This window comes from Salvelinus fontinalis, chromosome 28 (assembly GCF_029448725.1).
Source record: "Salvelinus fontinalis isolate EN_2023a chromosome 28, ASM2944872v1, whole genome shotgun sequence".
Lineage (NCBI taxonomy): Eukaryota > Metazoa > Chordata > Actinopteri > Salmoniformes > Salmonidae > Salvelinus > Salvelinus fontinalis.
This window is the reverse complement of record NC_074692.1, coordinates 22,856,873-22,884,106: the sequence shown is the minus strand read 5'-3', so window position 1 is coordinate 22,884,106 and position 27,234 is coordinate 22,856,873. Positions and strand designations below refer to the sequence as shown.

Below are 27,234 nucleotides of genomic sequence, written 5' to 3'. Positions count from 1 at the left end.
GGAGGAGTATAGGCTATGGGGGGGGGGGGGGGGGGGTATGATGGGGGTGGGGCTGAAAAACGAAGGGATTTCCTTGAAGCTTATCATTGCTGATTTGAGGGACAAACTGAGAGCTCCCCTGCACGGAGAGAGAGAGAGAGGAGGAGGGAAGGCGGGAACACGGGGGTCTCTTAAGGGTCGACCAGGCTGGCTGCGACAACAGACAGAGTCAGACAGTGTAGGAAAGTTTGTCCAGACATAGGCTACAATCCAGTTTTAAAATACTAAGACGTATATAACCTTCGTCCAGTATGATATCCACGGTATATTGCGTTACTGACGGAGGTCTGCTCACAGAGTGTTCTAATTAATTCGGTTACTTAAGTGCATGAGTGTGGGCCTGTGGGAATTTCGGACATAGGTAACACAGCGATTCTGGACACGGATTTAACACACACACACACCACACACACACACACACACACACACACACACACACACACACACACACACACACACACACACACACACACACAATACACACACACACACACACACGCACACACACACACACCAGGATGACCGTTGAACTGTGTTCTCCAGGAACGAAACAGAAGAGCGCATAAGGTAGGCGGCCTACACCCAAAGAGTAGGGAGTGTTTGAGAAGTGTTTGAGTATGAATGAATTGTTTAGTCTCAGCAGCTTGGCTTTAGACGCGGACTCCATGACGTTCCTGTCCAGAGTTGATGTATAGTGCAGACCTGCGTTCAAATAGTATTTCACGTAGGGATTTCCATTACTTCAAAGTCATTTCGAAGTAGTCTAAGTATTTGGATATTTTTTTATTTTGAAAATAAAAGTAGTTTAATGTTGGAATGTAGGCCTATTTGGAAATACACTTGGAAAATATTGGCATGTGAAAATACTCAAATACACAAAGTTAAATTTTAAACACAAATATTTAAATACTATATGCATTTGAACCCAGTTTGGTCCTATGGGTATTTGAAATCATGTGTTTTTGGAAACAAGTATTTGTAAATAGTTTCGGCTATTTATAGGATGTTATTTGAAAATACTATCAAATAGGCTACTTTAAATAGAAGTAGCTGATTTGACCACATTATTTGACAGTACAAAAATACACAGAAAAATAAGTAGGCTACCACACATAGCATATATATTTCAACTCGGATGCTGTTCAGTGAGAGATATTCATGTGCAGTCTGGGATTTTACCAACAATAAGTCAAACTGGACCTCTCATCGGTCATCTAGAAACACTGTTTAGATTTTGGGCTCTATTCAGTCTCATCGCGTAAATTCAGTTTTACAGCATGATTGAAATTTAAAGTCAATGTTCCTGATTCAGCGGGGACTGCATTCACGGTAAACGCTGCATATTTCGGCTCCATCGGAAATGACCTTTACATTTCTATCGCGTATATGTAACGCTTCAGTTTTGCAGATTGAAAGAGCCTTTAGCGTCACTAGAAATGTTATAGTCAATAATATATTGAAAACAATGTTTTTTTTTACCAGTGTGCCCTGATCTTTCACAGTTTATAGCATCATATCATTGTATAGCTTACTAATAACATATTTGATTTCTAGTAGCCTAAAATAGTGTCATTCTTAGGTTATTATTGATACATTATTTATAGGCCTAAATTCATGTATGCATAAACTACATTATTCATTATTAGACTGTTATTAGATTATGATTATGATGGTGACGATTATTATTGTTGTTGTTATTGTTGATATTATTATTGTTGTTATTATTACGTTGTTAATATGCCCACCATGTGACATAATCATGAAATTATTTTCAATATAGCCTAATAATAGTTTGTCACAAAGTCTTAGCCTACTGATATTTGATTTCTTAATTTGTTTAATTTGATTATCTAGACCATTTGTGCATGAGCATGTTTCTTTACGTGTTTCAAAATGCATAAAACAGATTATTTGGTAGTATATTTTTAGTTTGAATTGCATTATTATTTTGCCATATTTTCTGTGAAATGAGACTGAGCTGCACATTGAATTCAAGTCAATATTATCAGCTCTACAGTCAACATGTTAATATATTAGTGGAGATCATATTTGCTTTATTTTGCAACGTTTCAATGTAGCCTATAATGCACGCTTTAGTGAACGCTTTTCATTTGGATGATAAACTAAGCATATAATTGAATCCGGATATACACTGAGTGTACAAAACATTAAGAACACCGTCTCTTTCCGTGACATAGACACTGACCAGGTGAATAGGTGAAAGCTGTTTTCCCTTATTGATGTCACTTGTTAAGTCCACTTCAGTGTAGATGAAGGGGAGGAGACAGGTTAAAGAAGGATATTTAAGCCAATTGAGAAATGGATTGTGTGTGCGTGTCATTCAGAGGGTGAATGGGAAAGACAAAAGATCGAAGTGCCTTTGAATGGGGTATGGTAGGTGCTACTCGTTTGTATCAAGAACTGCAACGCTGCTGGGTTTTTCACGCCCAACAGTTTCGCGTGTGTATCAAGAACGGTCCACCACCCAAAGAACATCCAGCCAACTTGGCACAACTATGGGAAGCATTGGAGTCAACATGGGCCCGCATCCCTGTGGAACGCTTTCGACACTCTACACTTGTAGAGTCCGTGCCCTGATGAATTGAGGCTGTTCTGAGGGCAAAAAGTGTGGTGGTGATTGGGGGGGGGGGGGGGGGGGGGGGGTGTTCTCATTGTTTTCTACACACAGTGTACAGTATAGGCCTAGGCCGATGATTCTGAAAATACAGCGTCCATATAGGCCTATCTCCTTTGGCTATTAGCTCTCTTGGAATATGGAATGATGGTCTCTGTGGTAGCTCTTATTGGCTAATAGTAAAGTATTGACTGATAATATAATATCAGATAATAGTGTGTGTGTGTTGCGTCTATCCCGTCCGTGTGTCCTTCCGTGTCAGGTAGTGTCATGGCTAACGCCATCCAAGAGCACGTGGACACCGACAAGGACTCCCCGAAAGAGAACAAACCGGAGAATCATACTCGCTCCCTGAGCTCGCCACCTTCACCGCAGACAACGTGCACACAGCAGGTAACTAACCGCGTGTGTGCGCGTGTGTTTAATTGTTCTAAACATAAAAACGATGCACTTCCATTTATTTTTAAATTGTGGGTGATGACGATTTTTGCATGCACCGAAATTGCATGATTTTTTTCTCCTTTAAGTGATATGGAAAAATTCCAAAAATAATGTAATTATTAGGCTAATAATCTACGGTGTTTTAGCCTATTAGAGATACCTTTTTTTTTCACAGAATAATATAGGCCTAGGCCACTAATTTAAACGATTAGCTTATTCCCCCAATATAATAACTAAAGTCAGCTAGGTAGTAGTCCATGTCATGTCAAAGCAGAAACAAACAGTCCGTTTTAGGAATGCCGGAGCTGAATATGACCTAGATTTGGTTTCTAAACTGTCGGTTGGTTACCAAGAACATGCCCAGAGCAACACTGACTGACTGCTTCTCTCTGGTCAAATCTCTGTCAAACTCCGTTAAAATATCGTTGTTGACGGATAAATGTGAAACCTTCAGTAGCCTGTTTAACAGTGTAGGCCTATGTATGTAATACATAGTCTTACACTAGTTATTGTTATTAATGTAAAGTAAACCTGTTCCAATAATACGACCTAGTCTCATTAAGATGAAATACAATGTAAATGGGCAGGCATTACAGGCCAACATATTTTGATTTTATTTATTTATTGTTTTTACAATGTTGAAATAACAAGTTTGTGTAGACCTATTGGTAGGACATTCATGGCGGAGGGAGTGGGTCTTTGGTTTAAATGTTTAATATATTTATTATCTCCTCTGTTCTCTCTGTTCTCAGGGACTGGATGGAATAAAAGTATACATGCAAGAGCGGGAACTGTGGGATAAATTCCACAAGGTTGGAACGGAGATGATCATCACTAAGGCGGGAAGGTAAAATTGCCTGTCTTAATCTCTTCATTTTTATCTTCAAACATCAGTGCTGAATGCTTTGAAAAAGTAAAAGTAGCCTATTCTTTTCTGAATGTATTTTTGTATTAGGTGAGAACGAGAATGAAAATCGTGTCCCTATAAATTTACAAACATATCGTTTCTCTCTTTTTACTTTGGTTTAGGCTATATGGTAATTACCAAGGAGCATTTAGGAAAATATAAAAACGAATCTACTAGGCCTATAGACCTGTTAAACCTTCAAATATTTAGTCACATTTTTGTGATTAATGTTTGTAGCCTAACATTTTTATTTAGCCTATAATTATCACAAGTATGTTTTGTTTCGGTTTTTGCTCACAACCGCAGCGATGGTTGTTATGCCTCAGTGATAGGCCTACGGATATGGATTTTTTTTGCTATGTTCCTTACGGTCGGTGGATTTCCTGTCTCACCAGGCGGATGTTCCCCTGCTACAAGGTGAAGGTGACGGGCCTCAACCCTAAAAGCAAGTATATTCTCCTCATGGATATCGTGCCCGCAGATGACCACCGCTACAAGTTCGCTGATAATAAATGGCAAGCTTCATATCACATCTTTGCATATTTAAATAGCCTACTTGATGTGTATTGTTTGTGTTAAATGTAGACTAATGTTTATCTCATAAACTGATGGAATAAATACTTGAAATGGGTTTAGTAGCCTATAACTGACTCAACCCACCCAATAACCCATAGCCAAGTTTCAAGCTTCAAAGTATCAGAAAACCAGGAGCAAAGCTTATATCTATCTCTCCTATTAGAGATTTCATCCCAATAACACTATGCTGATAACATTTACATTTACATTTGAGTCATTTAGCAGAAACTGTGATCCAGAACGATTTACAGGAGCAATTAGGATTAAGTGCGGTGCTCAACAGATTTTTCACCTAGTCAGCTCTGGGATTCAAATCAGCAATCTTTCGCTTACTGGCCCATCATTCTTAACTGCTAGGCTACCTGCCGCCCATGATAAAATGCTATATGCTGTATTTTAACATCATAGAGAGAGAAATATATAACACAGTGCCCTACTAAAATGCTGCAGTGATGTTCTAGTCCTACCCCGTGCCCCGTGCCCCGTGCCCTGTGGCCTATTTCCCTGTGTTTGCCTGCTGGCCGCGCGCCACTCCCCCTGTCCCTGACCACCGGTTCAGTCTCAGTACCATGGGTTCATGTGGCGGGCAGATTAAAGACCGGGTCTCTCTGAGGTCCACACCAGCATGAGGCTGCAGGGGAGATCTAAACCCACTTGTGCTGCGTGAGGCTGTCATCCTCTCCCTGGTCACGTGATGATGCCCTGTGGCACCCTAAAAGACGCTTCATTCAGCTGATCCCACTGGCCCAATGGGAGGCAGATGGCCCATTTTCAGTCATGTTTAGGACAAGGACCTATGTTAATGTCTAATGTGAACGCTGTTGTGCGTGGGTAGATCTCCCTCTAAGGGAGGTTCTTTGTTTGTAAATATCCGTGGTGCTCTGTCATTTCCCTGTCCCATTTGACAGACGTGAAATAACTTCAGTGAACATGTTTTCCAGCTCGGTCCAGTTGTGGCCAGTTGGAGGCATTCTTCTCGGACAGATTCCCTTAAGAAGTCATACACACCGACAACAACACGCACACATGTCATAGTCTATTGTATTTAATGTGAACCAGAACATTTTGCCTGTTTGAAATAGATCAGATTAGTTTATTGTCCTACAAGGATGATCATTTTTGGAAACATCTTTCATGCTCACATGGTTGTGATTTGCCTGTACGTCATCCATCGCTCTGATTAACACCTGGATTGGTATTAACATATCCTGATGTCACTGATGGGGGCCAGCTGTGTCTCTCTTCATGTTGAAAGCAGTTTAAATGTGAGGAGGATGTTGGTCTAATAATAAGAATAGATAATAATAGATACAGCCAGAGGCACGTCAGATCTGTGTGTCTCCTGTGCCAGTGTGACAGTATAGAGCATGGCCGGGTCAGACTGTGTGTGTGTGTGTGTGTGTGTGGTGTGTGTGTGTGTGTGTGTGAGAGAGTGTGTGAGAGAGAGAGAGAGAGAGAGAGAGAGCGACATACAGTACGAGTGGCGTGGCGGCAGAAAAGGGCAGGGCTGGGTCAAAGCAGGGCCATCTGACATGCACATCAGCGTCCAATTGTAACTGATATTAGGTTGAGTTGTCGACGTGTGAATTCAGTGTGTGTGTGTGTGTGTGTGTGTGTGTGTGTGTGTGTGTGTGTGTGTGTGTGTGTGTGTGTGTGTGTGTGTGTGTGTGTGTCAGGTCTGTTTCGGGGAAGGCAGAGCCGGCCATGCCAGGGAGGTTGTACGTCCACCCTGACTCTCCAGCCACTGGGAGCCACTGGACACGCCAGCTTGTCTCCTTCCAGAAACTCAAACTCACTAACAACCACTTGGACCCCTTTGGACACGTCAGTCCTTTACTTCGCTCTACCTGTGTGTGTGTGTGTGTGTGTGTGTGTGTGTGTGTGTGTGTGTGTGTGTGTGTGTGTGTGTGTGTGTGTGTGTGTGTGTGTGTGTGTGTGTGTGTGTGTGTGTGTGTGTGTGTGTGTGTGTGTGTGTGTGTGTGTGTGAGGATGGATAGCTCTGCTGATAAAACAGCGGTAACCACAATAATGATGTTAATGACGTTCAGGGCCATTAGCTCATGCCTCGTACCCTTGCCTGGTGGGACTATCACATCAGTTAGGATTAGCTCTCTCAACGAACACACACACACACACACACACACACACACACACACACACACACACACACACACACACACACACACACACACACACACACACACACACACACACACACACACACACACACACACACACACACACACACACACGCTAGAGAGGGACCACAACAAAGATACACCCAGTAAATTGGTACAAAAAGAGACACATCTGGAAATTAACAATTTAGCATGGGTCCAGAGTAGACAGAAGGGCAATTTTGTGGCCCTATTGAATATCATTCTACAAGTGGGATGGCGCTACAGCATTCAGTGTTTTACTGTTTACTGTATGTCTCTGTTTTTGCTGTATTGCAGATTATATTAAACTCAATGCATAAATACCAACCCCGCCTCCACATCGTCAAAGCAGATGAACACAATGGGTTTGGTTCCAAGAACACAGCCTTCTGCACGCACATGTTCTCAGAGACCTCATTCATCGCCGTGACATCATACCAGAACCACAAGGTACTGAAACACTGAAAAGACAAAGTCATTATTATTTAGTTAACAAAGTCACATTTTTGTTCATTTTATTTGGTCAGATATTTCTGGATTATTTTGTCATAGATACAATTGATTTATCCAGGTCCAGTTGTGCAGATTATATAAATGAGTTGCAGCTAAAGCAGGCCAGAGTTGTCTTATGGGTGTATATTTTTTTCCATGTGAATCAGTGCATTATTCCCCGGGGTCACTGTTCTCAATTCAACATGTCAAGTTTGATAACAGTGTGTACACTTCACAGGGCAGTTCTGACCTGTTCCTTTCCTTTGATCATGTCTGTTATGGTTCCATAATGACCATCGTCATGTTTGGAGGAAAAAGGGTGAGTCTTGCAAGCCGAAGAACACCATCCCAACCGTGAAGCACGGGGGTGGCAGCATCATGTTGTGGGGGTGCTTTGCTGCAGGAGGGACTGGTGCACTTCACAAAATAGATGGCATCATGAGGGAGGAAAATTATGTGGAGATATTGAAGCAACATCTCAAGACATCAGTCAGGAAGTTAAAGTTTGGTCACAAATGGGTCTTCCAAATGGACAATAACCTCAAGCTTACTTCCAAAGTTGTGGCAAAATGGCTCAAGGACAACAAAGTCAAGGTATTGGAGTGGCCATCACAAAGCCCTGACAATCCAATAGAACATTTGTGGGCAGAACTGAAAAAGGTTGTGTGAGAAAGAGGCCTACAAACCTGACTCCGTTACAGCAGCTCTGTCAGGAGGAATGGGCCAAAATTCACCCAACTTATTGTGGGAAGCTTGTGGAAGGCTACCCGAAACGTTTGACCCAAGTTAAACAATGTAAAGGCAATGCTACCAAATACTAATTAAGTGTATGTAAACTTCTGACCCACTGGGAATGTGATGAAAGAAATAAAAGCTGAAATAAATCATTCTATCACGTTCTGACCTTAGTTCATTTTTTATGTCTTTATTTTAGTTTGGTCAGGGCGTGAGTTGGGGTGGGCATTCTATGTTGTTTTTCTATGTTTTGTTCTAGTCGTTATATTTCTATGTGTTTGGCCTAGTATGGTTCTCAATCAGAGGCAGGTGTCGATCGTTGTCTCTGATTGAGAATCATACTTAGGTAGCCTGTTTTCCCACTATGGGTTGTGGGTAGTTGTTTTCCGTTTTAGTGTTTTCACCATTCGGGACTGTTTCGGTTTTCATTTTGTTTCTCTTGTTCTTTTTATATTTTGTATTCATTCTCATTAAAAGTATATTATGGATACGTACCACGCTGCATTTTGGTCCTCCTCTCCTTCCTTCAACGAAAGCCGTTACACATTCTCTCTACTATTATTCTGACATTTCACATTCTTAAAATAAAGTAGTGATCCTAACTGACCTAGAATTAAATGTCAGGAATTATGAAAAACTGAGTTTAAATGTGTATGTAAACTACACTTAAGGTATATGTAAACTTCCGACTTCAACTGTATGTTAACGTTGCCAAAGCAAGTGAAGTAGATAATATACAAAAGGGAAATAAACAATAAAAATGGACAGTAAACATTACACTCACAGAAGTTCTCTCTCTCTGTCATGCAGGCACACACACAAAGACATGCAATACAAATTCAATGTATGCGTTCAATAATTATATTTTTGCAATACAACATTTTAAACTATTGAATTCAAATAACATTTCTGAACAGAAATTCAACTTTCTTTGATTCAAATTACACTTCTGTTGGCATTGATTATAGCTCCATAGTAAAAGCCCACGTGTATTGTGATAAATACATCCCGTGCTTAACAAGAAAAACACAAACCAACCCCATTGTGACGTTGACAGTGAAAATAAATATTTTTCACTCCAAATGTTCCAAGAACCAGTATATTTGGCTTGATGTATTTAAACCTGGCGACTGTTTAGGGAAGCAGTTTACACTGGGATCTTCTGCTGGTTAAAAAATGTATTCTGTCAGAACATGGGTTCCATGTTTGGGTTCCAGGTAGATCTCTTTTGGGTTCCAGATAGAACCCTTTTGGGTTCCATGTAGAACCCTCCGTGGAAAGGGTTCTACATTGAACCCAAAAGGGTCCTTATAGGAACCAAAACATATTATTCAAAGGGTTGTCCTACGGGGATAGTCAAATAACCCCTTTAGGTTCTATATAGCACCTTTCCTTTCTAAGAATGTGGTTCTGTGAAATGTTCATGTTGCTATCCAGAGTCCCCAAATCCACCCCTGTTCAGGTCCAGATCCAACATTCCTTATGGATCAGTAGGATACAGTATAACACAGGACTGGGCTGGGTGTTAAGTGATCTAAGGAAGTATGTTGTGTCCCTGTCAGATCACCCAGCTGAAGATAGAGAACAACCCGTTCGCTAAGGGCTTCAGAGGCAGTGATGACATGGAGCTGCACCGCATGGCTAAGATACAGGGGTGAGTACAGCCTCTCTCTCTCTCTCTCTCTCTCTCTCTCTCTCTCTCTCTCTCTCTCTCTCTCCTCTCTCTCTCTCTCTCCTCTCTCTCTCTCTCTCTCTCTCTCTCTCTCTCTCCTCTCTCTCTCTCTCTCTCTCTCTCTCTCTCTCTCTCTCTCTCTCTAGTGATCTACAGTAGAGGATTCTGTGGGGAAGAGGAGACAGTTGAGCATCTGTTATTTTCTTGTTCCAGACTGGTAGGGGTGTTTTCTGTCCTGGGTGGGTGGTGTACAGGCCTAGGGTTTGGGCTGACTCTGGACCTGTACTATACGTTGGTATAGTACAGTTTTTTTTTTTTATCCTCAGCAATCTACATAAAATACCCCGAAAATGAAAAAGCGAAAACAGGTTTTTAGAAATATTAGATTTTTTTTTTTAAATCTAAATGAAATACCTTATTTACATAAGTATTCAGACCCTCTGCTATGAGACTCGAAATTAAGCTCAGGTGCATCCTGTTTCCATTGATTATCCTTGAGATGTTTCTGCAACTTGATTGTAGTCCACTTGTAGTAAATTCAATTGATTGAACATGATTTGGAAAGGCACACACCTGTCTATATAAAGGTCCCACAGTTGACAGTGCATGCCAGAGAAAAAAACAAGCCATGAGGTCAAAGGAATTGTCTGTAGAGCTCCGAGACAGGATTGTGTCGAGGCACAAATCTGGGGAAGGGCACCAAAAAATGTGTGCAGCATTGAAGGTCCCCAAGAACACAGTGGCCTCCATCATCCTTAAATGGAAGATGTTTGTAACCACCAAGACTCTTCCTAGAGCTGGCCGCCCGGCCAAACTGAGCAATCGGGGGAGAAGGGCCTTGGTCAGGGAGGTGACCAAGAACCTGATGGTCACTCTGACAGAGCTCTAGAGTTCCTCTGTGGAGTTGGGAGAACCTTCCAGAAGGACAACCATCTCTGCAGCACTCCACCAGTCAGGCCTTTATGATAGAGTGGCCAGACCGAAGCCACTCCTCAGTAAAAGTCACGACAGCTCGCTTGGAGTTTGCTAAAAGGCACCTAAAGACTCTCAGATCACGAGAAACAAGATTCTCTGGTCTGATGAAATGAAGATTGTACTCTTTGGCCTGAATTCCAAGCATCACGTCTGAAGGAAACCTGGCACAATCCCACATGGAATCATGGTGGTGGCAGCATCATGCTGTGGGGTTGTTTTTCAGCGGCAGGGACTCAGAGACTAGTCAGGATTGAGGCAAAGATGAACGGAGCAAAGCATAGAGAGATCCTTGATGAAAACCTGCTGCAGAGTGCTCAGGACCTCAGACTGGGGCGAAGGTTCAACAGGACAACGACCCTAAGCACACAGCCAAAACAAAGCACGAGTGGCTTCGGGATAAATCTCTGAATGTCCTTGAGTGGCCCAGCCAGAGCCCGGACTTGAACCCAATCGAACATCTCTGGAGAGACCTCTGGAAAGACCTGCAGCAACACTCCCCACCCAACCTGACAGAGCTTGAGAGGATCTGCAGAGAAGAATGGGAGAAACTCCCCAAATACAGGTGTGCCAAGCTTGTAGCGTCATACCCAAGAAGACTCGAGGCTGTAATTGATGACATAGGTGCTTGAATTACTCAGTAAAGGGTCTGAATAGTTATGTAAATATGATATACACTTCTAAAAAACAGTTTTTGCTTTGTCATTGTGGGCTATTGTGTGTAGATTGATGAGGGGAGAAAACAATTTAATCCATTTTAGAATAAGGCTGTAACGTAACAAAATGTGGAAAAAGTCAAGCGGTCTGAATACCTTCCGAAGCCACTGTAGCGTAGCCAACAGGCGAAGGGACTGACTAGTAAACTACTTGTTGGGGCAGGAAAAAATGGCAGTGTGGAAGACCAGGAAACGTGAGATGTGGGGTGGAAGGACCCCAGAGCTGTCCTGCTGGGGTTGGTGCGGGCCAGATCACATTGGAGCATATACAGTGAGCTCCAAAAGTATTGGGACAGTGACACATTAAAAAATAATACAATGACTACGATGTTAAAGTGCAGACTGACAGTTTTCATTTGAGTGTTTTTTCATTCATATTGGGTGAACCCTTTAGAAATTACAGCACTTTCTGTACATATTCCCCCAGTTTAGGGGACAAGCTAACTTGTATGTGTATTAATAAAGTAGTCAAAAGTTTAGTATTTAGTTGGGTGGTCCCATATTGTGGATGCGACCATGATTACGGATAGTCCTAACTGAAAATTAAATAATGATGCGTGAGAAAGTTACAGACGCACAAGTATCATACTCCCAAGACATGCTAACCTCTCACCATTACAATAACAGGGAAGGTTATTATTTTCGAGGGGGGGTATGATATACAGTACCGGTCAAAAGTTTGGATACACCCACTCATTCAAGGGTTTTTCTATATTTTTACTATTTTATATATTGCAGAATAATAGTGAAGACATCAAAACCATAAAATAACACATATGGAATCATGTAGTAACCAAAAAAGTGTTAAACAAAACAAAATATATTTTAGATGTTAGATTCTTCAAAGTAGCCACCCTTTGCCTTGATGACAGCTTTGCACACTCTTGGCATTCTCTCAACCAGCTTCACCTGGAATGCTTTTCCAAGAGTCTTGAAGGAGTTCCCACATACAATGAGCACTTGTTGGCTGTTTTTCCTTCACTCTGCGGTCCAACTAATCCCAAACTATCTCAATTGGGTTGAGTTCGGGTGATTGTGGAGGCCAGGTCATCTGATGCAGCACTTCATCACTCTCCTTCTTGGTCAAATAGCCCTTACACAGCCTGGAGGTGTGTTGGGTCATTGTCCTGTTAAAAAACAAATGATAGTACCACTAAGCGCAAACCAGATGGGATGGCGTATCGCTACCGATAGCTGTGGTAGCCATGCTGGTTAATTCTAAGTAAATCACTGTGCTGGTTAATTCTAAATAAATCACTGTCGGTAAATAAATCACTGACAATGTCACCAGCAAAGCACCCCCACACCATCACACCTCCTTCTCCATGCTTCATGGTGGGAACCACACATGCAGAGATCATCCGTTCACCTACTCTGCATCTCACAAAGACACAGCGTTTGGAACCAAGAAATTCACATTTGGACTCATCAGATATTTTGATTTGTTTAACACTTTTTTGGTTACTACATGATTCCATATGTGTTATTTCATAGTTTTGATGTCTTCACTATTATTCTACAATGTAGAAAATAGTAAAAAATAAAGAAAAACCCTTGAATGAGTAGGTGTGTCCAAACCTTTGACTGGTACTGCATGTGCATCTGTAACTTTCCTACTTATCATTATTTACGATTAATTCAGCACTATCTGTAATCATGGTATCATCTACATGAACATGTTCTATTCTTATTTACAATAAAGTGACTCCAAAATGACACAATACATTGTTTACCATTCATTTCTATTGCTAACAAAATAATCTGAAACACAACCAAAACAATCAGCAAATGCATCCAAATGCATCCAAATGCATCTACAGTTTGTAGTCATGAGCTTGATGTAATCATTGCGTGCTAGGAATATGGGACCAAATACTAAACTTTTGACTACTTTAATGCACATATAAGTGAATTTTTCCCAATACTTTTGGTCCCCTAAATTGGGGGAACTATGTACAGAAAGTGCTATAATTTCTAAACAGTTCACCCGATATGAATGAAAATACCCTCAAATTCAGGCTGACAGTCTACACTTTAACCTCAGAGTCATTGTATAATTTCAAATCCAAGATACTGGAGTACAGAGCCTCAGACGTTTGAAAGGGACAGTCTGTTTTGTGTCAGCAGTTTAAGGGGTTTAGAGTTCTATGTCCTCTCAGAGAGAGACTGTAGATTAGGAGAAGGAGGAGAGGAGGAGAGAGGATGAGAAGGGAGGACTGGAAAGGTATTGTATTAGTCACTGCTCTATGTGAGGAGAAAGGAAGGAGGAAATAAGAAAGGGGATGGACTGTGGTGTTAGAGTGAGAGAAGAGGGAAACAGGAGAGTATCTGAAGTGGCATGTGGCTGAGAGTTTATTTTTAGAGAAGCATATTATCTCTCAGCAGAGTGTGTGTGTGTGTGTGTGTGTGTGTGTGTGTGTGTGTGTGTGTGTGTGTGTGTGTGTGTGTGTGTGTGTGTGTGTGTGTGTGTGTGTGTGTGTGTGTGTGTGTGTGTTGTGTGCGTGTGCATACGTGAGCGTGTGTTTGTGTGTGTGTCACGGTAGGATGAGAGGTAGAGAGACAGCCCACTGTCCCCTACATAACACTGAGGTAGCTGAGGCCAGTGTAGATGTGAAAAGGAGTGAGAGGGAGAAAGAGTGGAGGAAAAGCAAGTAGAGATAATGAAATATGTATTTTTTGCAGAGTGAATATTTGCTGTACAGCAGGTAAATACTTCATAAAATGCAAGTCTATAATAGAACAAGAATGATGAAACTGGGAGGGAGAGTGCAAAAATAAAGAAATACTGTGGTTTGATTCTGAAGGGGTAGACACAAGTATGGAAATATACAGTACATTTAAGAACAGGCTGAACTAAATTCTTGTGTAATGTCTTGGCAAGCAGCTCAGACAATATTTTCACCTTAATTAGACGGTTTGGCCTACAATATACTCATATATCTGCAGTGACTGGAGACCTGTCTAATTACTGTGCTTGGACTCTCTCTCTCTCTCTCTCTCTCTCTCTCTCTCTCTCTCTCTCTCTCTCTCTCAGTAAGGAGTGTCAGAGGGTGTGTCCTAGTGTGAGTCCGTTTGAGGGGGAACCGAGGGGGTTGGGTTCACACCCCTATACCTGTGGGAATGGGGTGAGCAGCACCACCCAGGATCTCCTCACCCCCCCTCCAACCCCCTACACCCTCCCCCAACCAGACCCACACAAACACATGCAGGTGTACCACTGCAACAAGAGGAAAGGTACGCAACGCTGCATTTGTCTGCCTACTGTCACCCTAGAACAGGGGTGTCAAACATCCGGCCCACGGGTGGTTTGAGTATTTATTTTTAGATTTTAGATTCGTTTTTTTGCTTTTTCCAATATACTTTCAAATGTCTAAAACCAAATCAAAACTGTGTAGAAATTATCATGTCACCTGACTGTGTCCAGATTGCTAATAAACCAGCCAGATCAGCCTTTATACAAGTCTGTATTCAACGTCCATCCATGTCTGAGGACGTCGGGAGATGATGTGGAAGCCGGCCACTAGGGGCAACAGTGAGCGCTGTTACCTTCGAGTAGGTTTGGTTTTCTAGGCTGTTGTGGATGGGGATAGCGAATGGGCGTAAGCATCTGTAAGTTCAAGGCCAGCGATAGAAAGTTGTTTTGAATATTTTGGTTTTAAATGTATCCCAAACCTTAACCCTTACCTCAACCATCTGGAGTTAATGCTTAAACTCCACCCTAACCCTAAAAATTCAGAGTTAATGCCTAAACTTAACCTTAAACACTTCGAAATTTGACTTTGTAACAAACTCAAAAAATTTGAATGACAAATATGGATGAATGTCTCATTCTGATGTGAGACTGAGAACTTGTTGAATAATAACCTAAATGAAAGCAAGACAGATCAGGGAGCATCAAAAATTCCAATAATGATGGATAGAGGAAAATGTTTAGCACATTTTGACGACAAGGAAATATAACCAATTTTCATTGCGGACCTCCAGACCTTGTTGAAGATGGAATGCGGCCCCCATGGTAAAATGAGTTTGACACCCCTGCTCTAGACACTGGATTCGTTTTTTATGTCTCTTTGAGTCTGGCATGTTTTGTTTCTATGATTGTCGTTGCTAGTGGAAGACCACCCAGCTAGCACATAGCTTTCTGAAAACCATATGTTTCTTAGAGCTTAATGGGAGCTTGGTTGTCCTGTTGTTAATTTGCATATAACCTTCCCACAACCTTCTAGGAGTGGTGCAGGACAGTTGCTTAACTTTGGAATATTCTCAGCACATTGAAGGATCTTGACAAAGTAACTTTATTTTCTTGGTATTTCATTACTTTAACAGAACATTTCCTAAAGGTTCAAGCATGGTTACATTTAATTACATTTTTGGTAATGTTCTAGGAACGTTCTCCAACTGCTTTTACATTGGGATTGGTCTCAAATAGTTCAGAGAACGTTAAGAAACAACGTTCTCCTTTGGGAATTTCACTACTTCAGCATAATGTTTACTACAGGTTTCCTCATGGTTCTATTTAAAGTCATGTTCTCAGAACACGAAGAAAACGTTTACATTCCGTCTCAGCATCTTGTTAAGTGTGTTCAGGTGTGTGGTCACGCCCACTTATTGGCCACACCTGATCTTAATGAGTGCTTGTTTCCTTTGAAATAGGGTCTGTTTGAATGAGCTAAATTGAACAGCTTTGTATGAGTTCCAAAAACATGGCATGCTTGCTACATCCTGGTGGCGCAGTGGACTAATTCCATGGTTAGAGAACAGGAGATCATAGGTTTGAATCTCACTGATGCCGTGCCCCAATAAAAAATACATGTGTTTGCCAAAGCAAATGAATCTCCATGTGTCCTATCTGTGCTTTGAGTTCAAAACCATTAATGCAAGCTATCATTGTTATTGAAACATTCAGTGAATGTTTTCAGGAAGTTATTCAAAAACCTCTAAATAACCTATCATTTCCGTTCTCAGAATGTTAATAAAACCTCCCAGGAACATTTTCAGGTAACCACAGTAAAACACTCTCAAACCTTCCTGCAACCTAAAAATGTACTTTCCCAGAGCAGCAGAAAATTTCACTTCCATTCTCAGAACGTTTAAAAAAACGTTACATTTCGTAGGCCAGGAAACTTTATGACTTCGTTACCAGAACCAAGAATGTACGTTCCCACAACTTCCAAGGAACCAAATGTGCTTGCTGGGCTGTTCCTTTCATAGTGTATTCCACAATCTTAGTGTATTCCACAATCTTACACTCTCTCTCTCTCTCTCTCTCTCTCTCTCTCTCTCTCTCTCTCTCTCTCTCTCTCTCTCTCTCTCTCTCTCTCTCTCTCTCTCTCGCTCTCGCTCTCTCTCGCTCTCTCTCTCTCTCTCTCTCTCTCTCTCTCTCTCTCCAGCAGATGATACCTGTCCTACAACAGAGCATCACCAGTACAGGAAGTCCTACATCAACAGTTCTCCCAGCGATGTTGAGTCTTACTATCACCCATCTGCTTACCCTCCTCCCTCTCTTCCTCTCGCTGTCCATCCCCATCCCCCTGGTCTCTCTGACTCCCTCTACAGGTCAGAGGCGGGGCAGCGGCAGGCGTGTATGTTTGCTGGATCTGAGCCCAGACTGGATGACCTCAGCTGTACATCCTGGTCCTACAGCTGCCCTTTGACACCTGCTATGACCCCCATGACCCCTACTGACCCCTACATGACCTTCCCCCACCAGCCCTACTCCTCCAGTCCCAGGGGCTCTCAGCTGAGCCTAGTAGCCCACCAAGGCGCTCCTCCTCTGGAGGACTCTCTCTCTCAGTGCCCCTACCAGACCCAGAACTCCAGACCACCCCAACACACCAGCCCACCACTCAGAGAGTACCACTGCTACCCCACCTCCCTGTCTCCTACCCAATACCACACCCTACACACACAGATCAGGGGAGGGGTCCCAGAGTGGAGCGAGCCCACCTGATTGGACCACAGGTGTAAGGGAAAGACAGACTGGTGGCTGGGGGTTCTATTTATGTGAGGTGTTTATGTGAGGTGTGTCGTTTGATGTGTGAAGAGATTTAATTTGCCAATTGTGTCTTTCCCTGTGCTGTGGATTGAGCCTTGGATCGTCTTTGTGTTACATTTAATACCATCCCCCTCTGTCTGGGACCACTCTGGAAGGAACTGATTTTAGCGGAACCAGATTGATAAGCACTCTAACTGGAGGGACAGGAAGGAAGATGACACCATCAACTACAACGTTCCGAACTTCATCCCTGAGACTGCTTTTAATAATGCACTATGTTACCTGTCTGTCCCCTGAAGAAGTGAGACTGTGTCTCTGTGGTCGTGGTTTCCAGTTGGTGTGTGTGTGTGTGTGTGTGTGTGTGTGTGTGTGTGTGTGTGTGTGTGTGTGTGTGTGTGTGTGTGTGTGTGTGTGTGTGTGTGTGTGTGTGTGTGTGTGTGTGTGTGTGTGTGTGTGTGTGTGTGTGTGTGTCAGCTCAGGTCAGGGCTGCTGTGAGTTAATGTCGGCTGAGAGGCCGGCTGAGTGGCCACAGGCAGAGCAGAAGAGAGATAAACAGTTAGTTTAAACCAGGCTGCAGGGAGTAAGCCGTGACACACACACACACACACACACACACACACACACACACACACACACACACACACACACACACACACACACACACACACACACACACACACACACACACATAACCCCCCCAAAATAATAATAAATAGAACTTAAATCCATTCATTGTTTTCTACTGCTCCTGTAGCCAAATTCTAATGTATCCATTTATTTTACATAGGCCTTAATTCTCTGCAATAACACTCATTCATCACACATTGTAGAGCATTAAAGCTAGAACCACATATGACAGGGAGTTAGTTAAAAGAACCACTACTGGGGTGGGCTATATCAGCTGATTATCTAGAATGTAGGTTATGAATCAGCTAGTTAGCATGGTTATGTTGTCAAAACAAGCTAACTAGTGTTTACCTGATTTCAATTTGTTCTGCTACTGACAAACAGTCAAACTTGCAGATGTCCCCTTCCGTGTCCCTGACCGTGAAACAACACATGCTAGCAACTCCAAAGTAACCCACTACTGGCAGTATTCATTTCTAATTCCCCGCCCGGCACCGGTAGGTAGATAATGCCAGTAGGAGGATTGCAGCAGGGCACTGACGCACTCACAGTGGCAAAAGGTTGACGGAGGGGACTTTCCTCATGATTGATGAGTTCATGAGAAACTATCTAATTTGATGGACAATGTGTTGCATTGGAAGTTAGAAGAGACGACACTAATCAAAAGGGCACTTTTGTCAAAGGACGGCAAAGGGCAGGTGCTCCATCACCCCTAGGGCTCTGTCTGTGCACCACAGGAGGTTGTTGGTACCTTAATTGGGGAGGACGGGCTCGTGGTAATGGCTGGAGTGGAATAAGTGGAATAGTAACAATTACATCAAAGAAGTGATTTCCATGTGTTTGATGCCATTCCATTTTCTCCGTTCCAGCCAATATAATGAGCCGTCCTCCCCTCAGCAGCCTCCTGTGCTGTGCACGTGCCTGCATACACACACATGTTGTTCTGTTTAGAGGCAGCCGCAGGGCAGAAGACATGTACACAATCCTATTGCGTTTTTGGTATTCACACATCTCATCATCATGTTGCTCTCACAGCTGCCATGTCCTTTACTCCCGAACTGGCTAAACAACACTCCATTACCCCGAACTGACTAAACAACACTCCATTACCCCGAACTGGCTAAACAACACTCCATTACCCCGAACTGACTAAACAACACTCCATTACCCCGAACTGACTAAACAACACTCCATTACCCCGAACTGGCTAAACAACACTCCATTACCCCGAACTGACTAAACAACACTCCATTACCCCGAACTGGCTAAACAACACTCCATTACCCCGAACTGGCTAAACAACACTCCATTACCCCGAACTGGCTAAACAACACTCCATTACCCCGAACTGACTAAACAACACTCCATTACCTCGAACTGACTAAACAACACTCCATTACCCCGAACTGACTAAACAACACTCCATTACCCCGAACTGACTAAACAACACTCCATTACCCCGAACTGACTAAACAACACTCCATTACCCCGAACTGGCTAAACAACACTCCATTACCCCGAACTGGCTAAACAACACTCCATTACCCCGAACTGGCTAAACAACACTCCATTACCCCGAACTGGCTAAACAACACTCCATTACCCCGAACTGGCTAAACAACACTCCATTACCCCGAACTGACTAAACAACACTCCATTACCCCGAACTGACTAAACAACACTCCATTACCCCGAACTGACTAAACAACACTCCATTACCCCGAACTGACTAAACAACACTCCATTACCCCGAACTGGCTAAACAACACTCCATTACCCCGAACTGACTAAACAACATTCCATTACCCCGAACTGACTAAACAACACTCCATTACCCCGAACTGACTAAACAACACTCCATTACCCCGAACTGACTAAACAACACTCCATTACCCCGAACTGACCAATCAAACCTTGGTTGTGCATCATTCCTCTTGTTGTGTAAATCGGTCAATTAGCCCATGTCAGCTATTTTATTTTAGATTGGTAAGTTAGTCTATCTAGATATCTAAACTTGTAGTAATCATGGCCGAAATTACCGACCGGGCATGAAGGGCACGTGCCCAGGGGCCCTGACCTCCAGGGAGTCCTCATTGATATTGTGAGTCACTCTCACTAAGATTTCATATTATCATGGCATAAGTCATGGCAAAATGTGTAGAATTTCAGGAAATGTGCAGTAAACTGCACAATTTTCTCTCAGCCCCGTGACAAAACGAATAAAATGGCATTACATTTCTGATCATATAGCAACATTTCTCTCCAGCCCATGGCAATAAAATGTGTAGAATTGCAGGAAAATAACTTTAAAACATAAAAAGGTTCTCTCTGGCTTCAAGAGGGGGGTCAATACAATGTTTTGCCAATGAGATAAACAAAAGCATGCTGCATATGAGTCAGTGGGTGCATTATTTGGAACTGGGTGATGGGGATTTGCACTAACATGGGAATAGTTACTATTGATTCCCAGAGGATCAGTTGGGAGCCTCTGTACAGTACGTGTTGGGGGGAGAGTCATTCCTCTGGGTGTGTGAGAGAGTGTGTAAGAGTTGAGAAATAAGTGATCAATTGGGAAGTGTTTTTGCTTTATTGTATTGTAATTTTTGATAGTATTTATTGGTATAGAGATTTTGTCTGGTTTTGTTGTAAGTTGGTGAAATGACACATAGTTGGTTGAATTGTTCAAGTTGTTTGTTTCTCATTGAAGGTTTGTTTTTTTGCTTTTTTTGTTGTTTTTTCTATCTCCTGTCATTTCCTTGTGGAGACAATGTTTAACATGGTTGGAATAAATGGCTTTATAAATACATTTGAAGAGAATTTGGAATAACTTTGTTGTCATGTTTATGTTCCTTCTGAAGAGACATGCAGCATACACTTCAACATACTGTAGAAGACTGTCCTTACTCAACTCTACATGGAGTACACTCTTAGAAAAAAATGTACTATCTAGAACCTAAAAGGGTTCTTTGGCTGTCCCCATAAGAGAACCCTTTGAAGAACCATGTTTGGTTCCAGGTAGAACCCTTTTGTGTTCCATTTGGCTGGGGACAGCCAAATAAACCTTTTGGAACGCTTTTTCTAAAAGTGTGCTGCTGGCCATGGACCACAGCGGATGGAACACACACGCAGACACATGAACATGCACACTAAGGCTGAGTAGTAGGTTACTCCTACAGTGCAGGTTAAAGAACACCTATGAGGTGACCTGAGCTGTCAGTGTTGATAAAGGAGGTTAAGTTAAACAGAGTAGTCTAGTTCTGGGGTTCGAGTGCAGCTGTGTGTGTGTGTGTGTGTGTGTGTGTGTGTGTGTGTGTGTGTGTGTGTGTGTGTGTGTGTGTGTGTGTGTGTGTGTGTGTGTGTGTGTGTGTGTGTGTGTGTGTGTGTGTGTGTGTGTGTGTGTGTGTGTGTGTGTGTGTGTGTGTGTGACAGGTTGTTTGGCCTCTCGCGTCTCCTCCAGCTGGACCCACTCACACAGATGACCTACTGCCCAGAGAAGAGTGGGGTTGGCTGTGCTGGAGTGTAGCAGGCATCTCCATGATGACTGTTGGTGGTCACCTATCTCACTCTCCCTCTCTCTTTCCTCTGTAGTGTTTCTCGTTAAGGTGTCATGTTTCTGCTCCTCAGTGGGGTTAAGGACTCCTCACACCTGCTCACAGCTCAGGGAAGAGAAGAGCCCGTTACAACACACACACAGACACTCAGACAGACACTTTGTAGAGAAATGTGTGTGTGTGTGTGTGTGTGTGTGTGCATGCAAGTGTGTGTGTGTGTGTGTGTGTGTGTGTGTGTCAGCTTGACTTTCCCCAGCTTTCTCTCCAAGACTTTGCCACAGACAAAATGTAAACACACTCTTACTCTCTACATCTCTGTCCCTCTTTCTCCCTCGCTCTCTTTTTCTCTCTCTGTATCTCTCTCTCTCTCTCTCTGTGTCTGGGGTTGGGGGTTAAGCAGACAGCGCCTTTGAGGGTCTGTTTTTCCTTAACCCCTTCTCTCCTGTGTTAGAGAGCACTGAAAGGAGGAGAGGGGAAGCGGAGAGGAGAGAGGGAGAGGCCCCTGATCCGTCTGTCACACAAACAAAGTGGAGATAAATCACACGCTCCGAGAGGAATGTTCAGTTACACTACTGTAATAATATAACAGGGTTCTCCAGACAGAGAAATTACTTTAACCATTTGTACATTGTTACAACACTGTATATATATAATATGACATTTGTAATGTCTTTATTGTTTTGAAACTTCTGTATGTGTAATGTTTACTGTTAATTTTTATTGTTTATTTCACTTTTGTATATTATTATTACCTCACTTGCTTTGGCAATGTTAACACATGTTTCCCATGCCAATAAAGCCCCTTGAATTGAATTGAATTGAAATGACACAATCAGGTTATGAATAAGAAATGTCTGTCTGTAACTGTTGAGACTATCAAACAGTGGATATTGTGTGTGTGTGTGTGTGTGTGTGTGTGTGTGTGTGTGTGTGTGTGTGTGTGTGTGTGTGTGTGTGTGTGTGTGTGTGTGTGTGTGTGTGTGTGTGTGTGTGTGTGTGTGTGTGTGTGTGTGTGTGTGGGGTGGTGGTGGTGTGTGTGAATGTGTTCAGTCTGGAAACTGTCTTAAACACGCTGGTCTAGCTGGGAGATGGATGAACCACATGATCAAAGAGCCTAAGTGGTGCTTATCGTTATCTCTGCCTCCCTACCCCCTCCCTCCTTCACTCCCGCTCTTTCTTCCCACCTCCCTCCCTCCCTCCCTCTCTGTCTTCCCTCCCTCCCTCTCTCCTCCATCCCTCTCTGTCTTCCCTTCTCCCCCTCCCTCCTCCATCCCTCTCTGTCTTCCCCCCCTCCCTCCTCCATCCCTCTCTGTCTTCCCTTCTCTCCCTCCTCCATCCTTCTCTGTCTTCCCTCCCTCCCTCCTCCATCCCTCTCTGTCTTCCCTCCCTCCTCCATCCCTCTCTGTCTTCCCTCTCTCCCTCCTCCATCCCTCTCTGTCTTCCCTTCTCTCCCTCCTCCATCCCTTTCTGTCCTCCCTTCTCTCCCTCCTCCATCCCTCTCTGTCTTCCCTTCTCTCCCTCCTCCATCCCTTTCTGTCCTCCCTTCTCTCCCTCCTCCATCCCTCTCTGTCTTCCCTCCCTCCCTCCTCCATCCCTCTCTGTCTTCCCTCTCTCCCTCCTCCATCCCTCTCTGTCTTCCCTTCTCTCCCTCCTCCATCCCTTTCTGTCCTCCCTTCTCTCCCTCCTCCATCCCTCTCTGTCTTCCCTCTCTCCCTCCTCCATCCCTCTCTGTCTTCCCCCCCTCCCTCCTCCATTCCTCTCTGTCTTCCCTCTCCCTCCTCCATCCCTCCCTGTCTTCCCTTCTCTCCCTCCTCCATCCCTCTCTCTTCCCTTCTCTCCCTCCTCCATCCCTCTCTGTCTTCCCTCCCTCCCTCCTCCATCCCTCTCTGTCTTCCCTTCTCTCCCTCCTCCATCCCTTTCTGTCCTCCCTTCTCTCCCTCCTCCCTCCCTCTCTGTCTTCCCTTCTCTCCCTCCCCCATCCCTCTCTGTCTTCCCTTCTCTCCATCCTCCATCCCTCTCTGTCTTCCCTTCTCTCCCTCCTCCATCCCTCTCTGTCTTCCTTCCCTCCCTCCTCCCTCCCTCTCTGTCTTCCCTCACTCCCTCCCCTCTCCCTCCTTCCTTAGTTTTGGTTATAGGTACGTATTATAAATAATTATAATCTGACATAAATATCCACAGTTTTACCCATCCTCTTTAAGAACACAGTGAGGCATTTGTGCGATGTTTGGTCATACAACATTTTGGGCAATTAAGCAATCAGAAATGTAGTGTAATTGATGATGATTATGTTGCACTTACAGAAGCAGGGCCTAGGAGTCAGTCACTTACAGCAGTGGAGTAGTCTGATGGTCTTCTAGCCGCTCTAGTTTTGTAAACTAGGCTAGTTAGTTAGCTAGTAGCTATGGCTATGCATATTTACAGTTAGTTACAACAGCTGGTGCATGCAACAATGATAACTTACTTACCATGCCCACAGCAGTTCCTCTTCATTTGATTCAACATTCCAAATGGTATGTATCCAATATGGCTGCTGGTACACCCACCAGGGAAGATTTGAAGGATAATGTATGTTCTATAAATTCAAATTCTACGGTTTAAAAGCCCTGAGAGTGGTAATGTCATTAAGCTGTTTCTAGTAACGAGCCCCAGATTCAGGCTAATAACCCCAAATGAGACCTTATGGCTGAAATAGTCTTGGTTGTTCTTGAGTAGATCTTAACATGGATACAAAGCTGTCAGGGATAAGAGAGGGCAAAGAGCACAGGGGTGGGTGTACGTACGAGCAGTTGGCATTGTACGAGCAGGCGTATGTGTTGTAGTTGTACTGTAGTTGTACTGTAGTTGTACTGTTAGCCTGTACTGAGGCAGGTGGACTGAAGCAGGCGTATGTGTTGTAGTTGTACTGTAGTTGTACTGTAGTTGTACTGTTAGCCTGTACTGAGGCAGGTGGACTGAAGCAGGGAAACAGGATTTCATTTGAAGACAAAAAAAGCTGTTCAGGCTGATAGTTTGAAATGAGTCAAATCCTATAAAATGCTGTTTTCTGAACACTTTTATTTTATTTATTTATTTTACCGTTATTTTACCAGGTAAGTTGACTGAGAACACGTTCTCATTTGCAGCAACGACCTGGGGAATAGTTACAGGGGAGAGGAGGGGGATGAATGAGCCAATTGTAAACTGGGGATTATTAGGTGACCATGATGGTTTGAGGGCCAGATTGGGAATTTAGCCAAGACACCGGGGTTAACACCACTACTCTTACGATAAGTGCCATGGGATCTTTAATGACCTCAGAGAGTCAGGACACCCGTTTAACGTCCCATCCGAAAGACAGCACCCTACACAGGGCAGTGTCCCCAATCACTGCCCTGGGGCATTGGGATATTTTTTAGACCAGAGGAAAGAGTGCCTCCTACTGGCCCTCCAATACCACTTCCAGCAGCATCTGGTCTCCCATCCAGGGCCTGACCAGGACCAACCCTGCTTAGCTTCAGAAGCAAGCCAGTAGTGGTATGCAGGGTGGTATGCTGCTGGCGCATAATGTTCAAGCACATGTTCAATCATAGAAATAGAGCCCCTTTCTATGAATGTGATCTTGTCACTGTTTGTACACTCAGCCTTCCCAGAACAAATGAGAAACAAGTCTGATTTGAGCATTAAGGGCTGCAGTCACGTGCAGAGGGAACAACGCTTTAGCTCCATTACAGGATGCTGATACACATGACAGGATGCTGATACACATGACAGGATGCTGATACACATGACAGGATGCTGATACACATTACAGGATGCTGTTCCCCAAACAGGATGCTGATACACATGGCAGGATGCTGATACACATTACAGGATGCTGATACACATGACAGGATGCTGATACACATGACAGGATGCTGATACACATGACAGGATGCTGATACACATGACAGGATGCTGATACACATGACAGGATGCTGTTCCCCAAACAGGATGCTGATACACATGACAGGATGCTGATACACATGACAGGATGCTGATACACATGACAGGATGCTGATACACATGACAGGATGCTGATACACATGACAGGATGCTGATACACATGACAGGATGCTGATACACATGACAGGATGCTGATACACATGACAGGATGCTGATACACATGACAGGATGCTGATACACATGACAGGATGCTGTTCCCCAAACAGGATGCTGATACACATGACAGGATGCTGATACACATTACAGGATGCTGATACACATGACAGGATGCTGATACACATTATAGGAGGCTGATACACATGACAGGATGCTGATACACATGACATGATGCTGATACACATTACAGGATGCTGATACACATGACAGGATGCTGATACACATGACAGGATGCTGATACACATTATAGGAGGCTGATACACATGACAGGATGCTGATACACATGACAGGATGCTGATACACATTACAGGAGGCTGATACACATGACAGGATGCTGATACACATGACAGGATGCTGATACACATTACAGGATGCTGATACACATTACAGGATGCTGATATAGTAGCTCTTATCTGTGTGAGTTTTGTGAGCAGGAACCCGCACACACAAATAACAATGGGGGTAAGATCTGGTAAAGGGATAGATAAATACATATCATAATTTCCCTCAATTCATCATTAGTCTTCCTCATCACACACACACACACACACACACACACACACACAGGTCAGAGAGGTCAGACTAACCTGATTGGAGGATCTGGAAAGGCTGTCGTCCTACCTCAACACTGGTCTTGTGCTGTATATAGTCCATACAGTCTGCAGTATAGATCCCTGTATGCGTTAAACGACCCTAATCCTGCAGGTTCAGAGAGGGTCAGAGGCTGTTCAAGTGGGGGACAGAGATCTTCCCTGACCTCCCCGTCTGTCTGCAGCATGGAGCTCCGTGAGGAGGCTTGGTGACCAGCCTGAATGTCTCCAGTGTGGAGCTCTGTGAGGAGGCCCCCTGCTGCACAAAAAGACAAACCACCTAATGGAGTCATGCCCTGTTCACCAGCCCAGAAACTCAAACAAACTATTACTAGACCCAAGAAACCCACTCTCCCCTCTCATACACACAGGACCAAATGCACAGACAAACACAGAGACAGACACATGCACACACACACACACACACACACACACACACACACACACACACACACACACACACACACACACACACACACACACACACACACACACACACACACACACACACACACACACACACACACACACACACACACACACACACACACACACACACACACACACAACGAGATGCACACACACATGAAACGGGAGTAGAGACATACCCCCCAGTGAGTAGTTAAAGGTTTGGGGGTCGACGTGGAGCCAGTGTCCAGTCTCATTACAGATAGGAGAGTTGAGAGGCACGCTAATCCACCCACCCCCTTCCACCAATACACACACACACACACACACACACACACACACACACACAAGCCCCTTTCACCACCTGCAGAGTTACAGTTGAGCTAGCTGTAGTATAATGGCATACATTTGGTATATTTAAAAATGTGGTTGTAGTAAGAATTAGCAACTCCTTGTTCACAAAGGTCAGGATTTAAACAAAGTGGGTGGGGTGGAAAACATTTTGTTCTACTGAAATCTGTTGAAATTCCAAAGACGTTTAGACCAAAACTGCTATTATCAAAAAAATCTGTGAGGTCGACT

General features: G+C 43.5%; 1 protein-coding gene across 1 annotated transcript; it reads left to right on the top strand.

Moving 5' to 3' along the window:
- The first annotated feature begins 200 nt into the window (after positions 1–200).
- LOC129826429 (T-box transcription factor TBX5-like) lies at positions 201–20,722 on the top strand. The gene is made up of 9 exons (XM_055887151.1): positions 201–606; positions 2,937–3,067; positions 3,868–3,962; positions 4,418–4,537; positions 6,275–6,422; positions 7,055–7,207; positions 9,547–9,638; positions 14,379–14,578; positions 16,735–20,722. The coding sequence occupies exons 2-9, from the start codon at positions 2,945–2,947 to the stop codon at positions 17,292–17,294; spliced, it is 1,491 nt and encodes a 496-aa protein (XP_055743126.1). The 5' UTR covers positions 201–606; positions 2,937–2,944; the 3' UTR covers positions 17,295–20,722.
- The last annotated feature ends 6,512 nt before the right edge of the window (positions 20,723–27,234 follow it).

Coding starts and splice junctions, on each gene's coding strand:
- LOC129826429 (XM_055887151.1), top strand. CDS start 2,945: ATGGCTAACGCCATCCAAGAGCACGTGGACACCGACAAGGACTCCCCG. Junction 3,068..3,867: donor AGACAACGTGCACACAGCAG/GTAACTAACCGC, acceptor CTCTGTTCTCAG/GGACTGGATGGAATAAAAGT. Junction 9,639..14,378: donor CGCATGGCTAAGATACAGGG/GTGAGTACAGCC, acceptor TCTCTCTCTCAG/TAAGGAGTGTCAGAGGGTGT.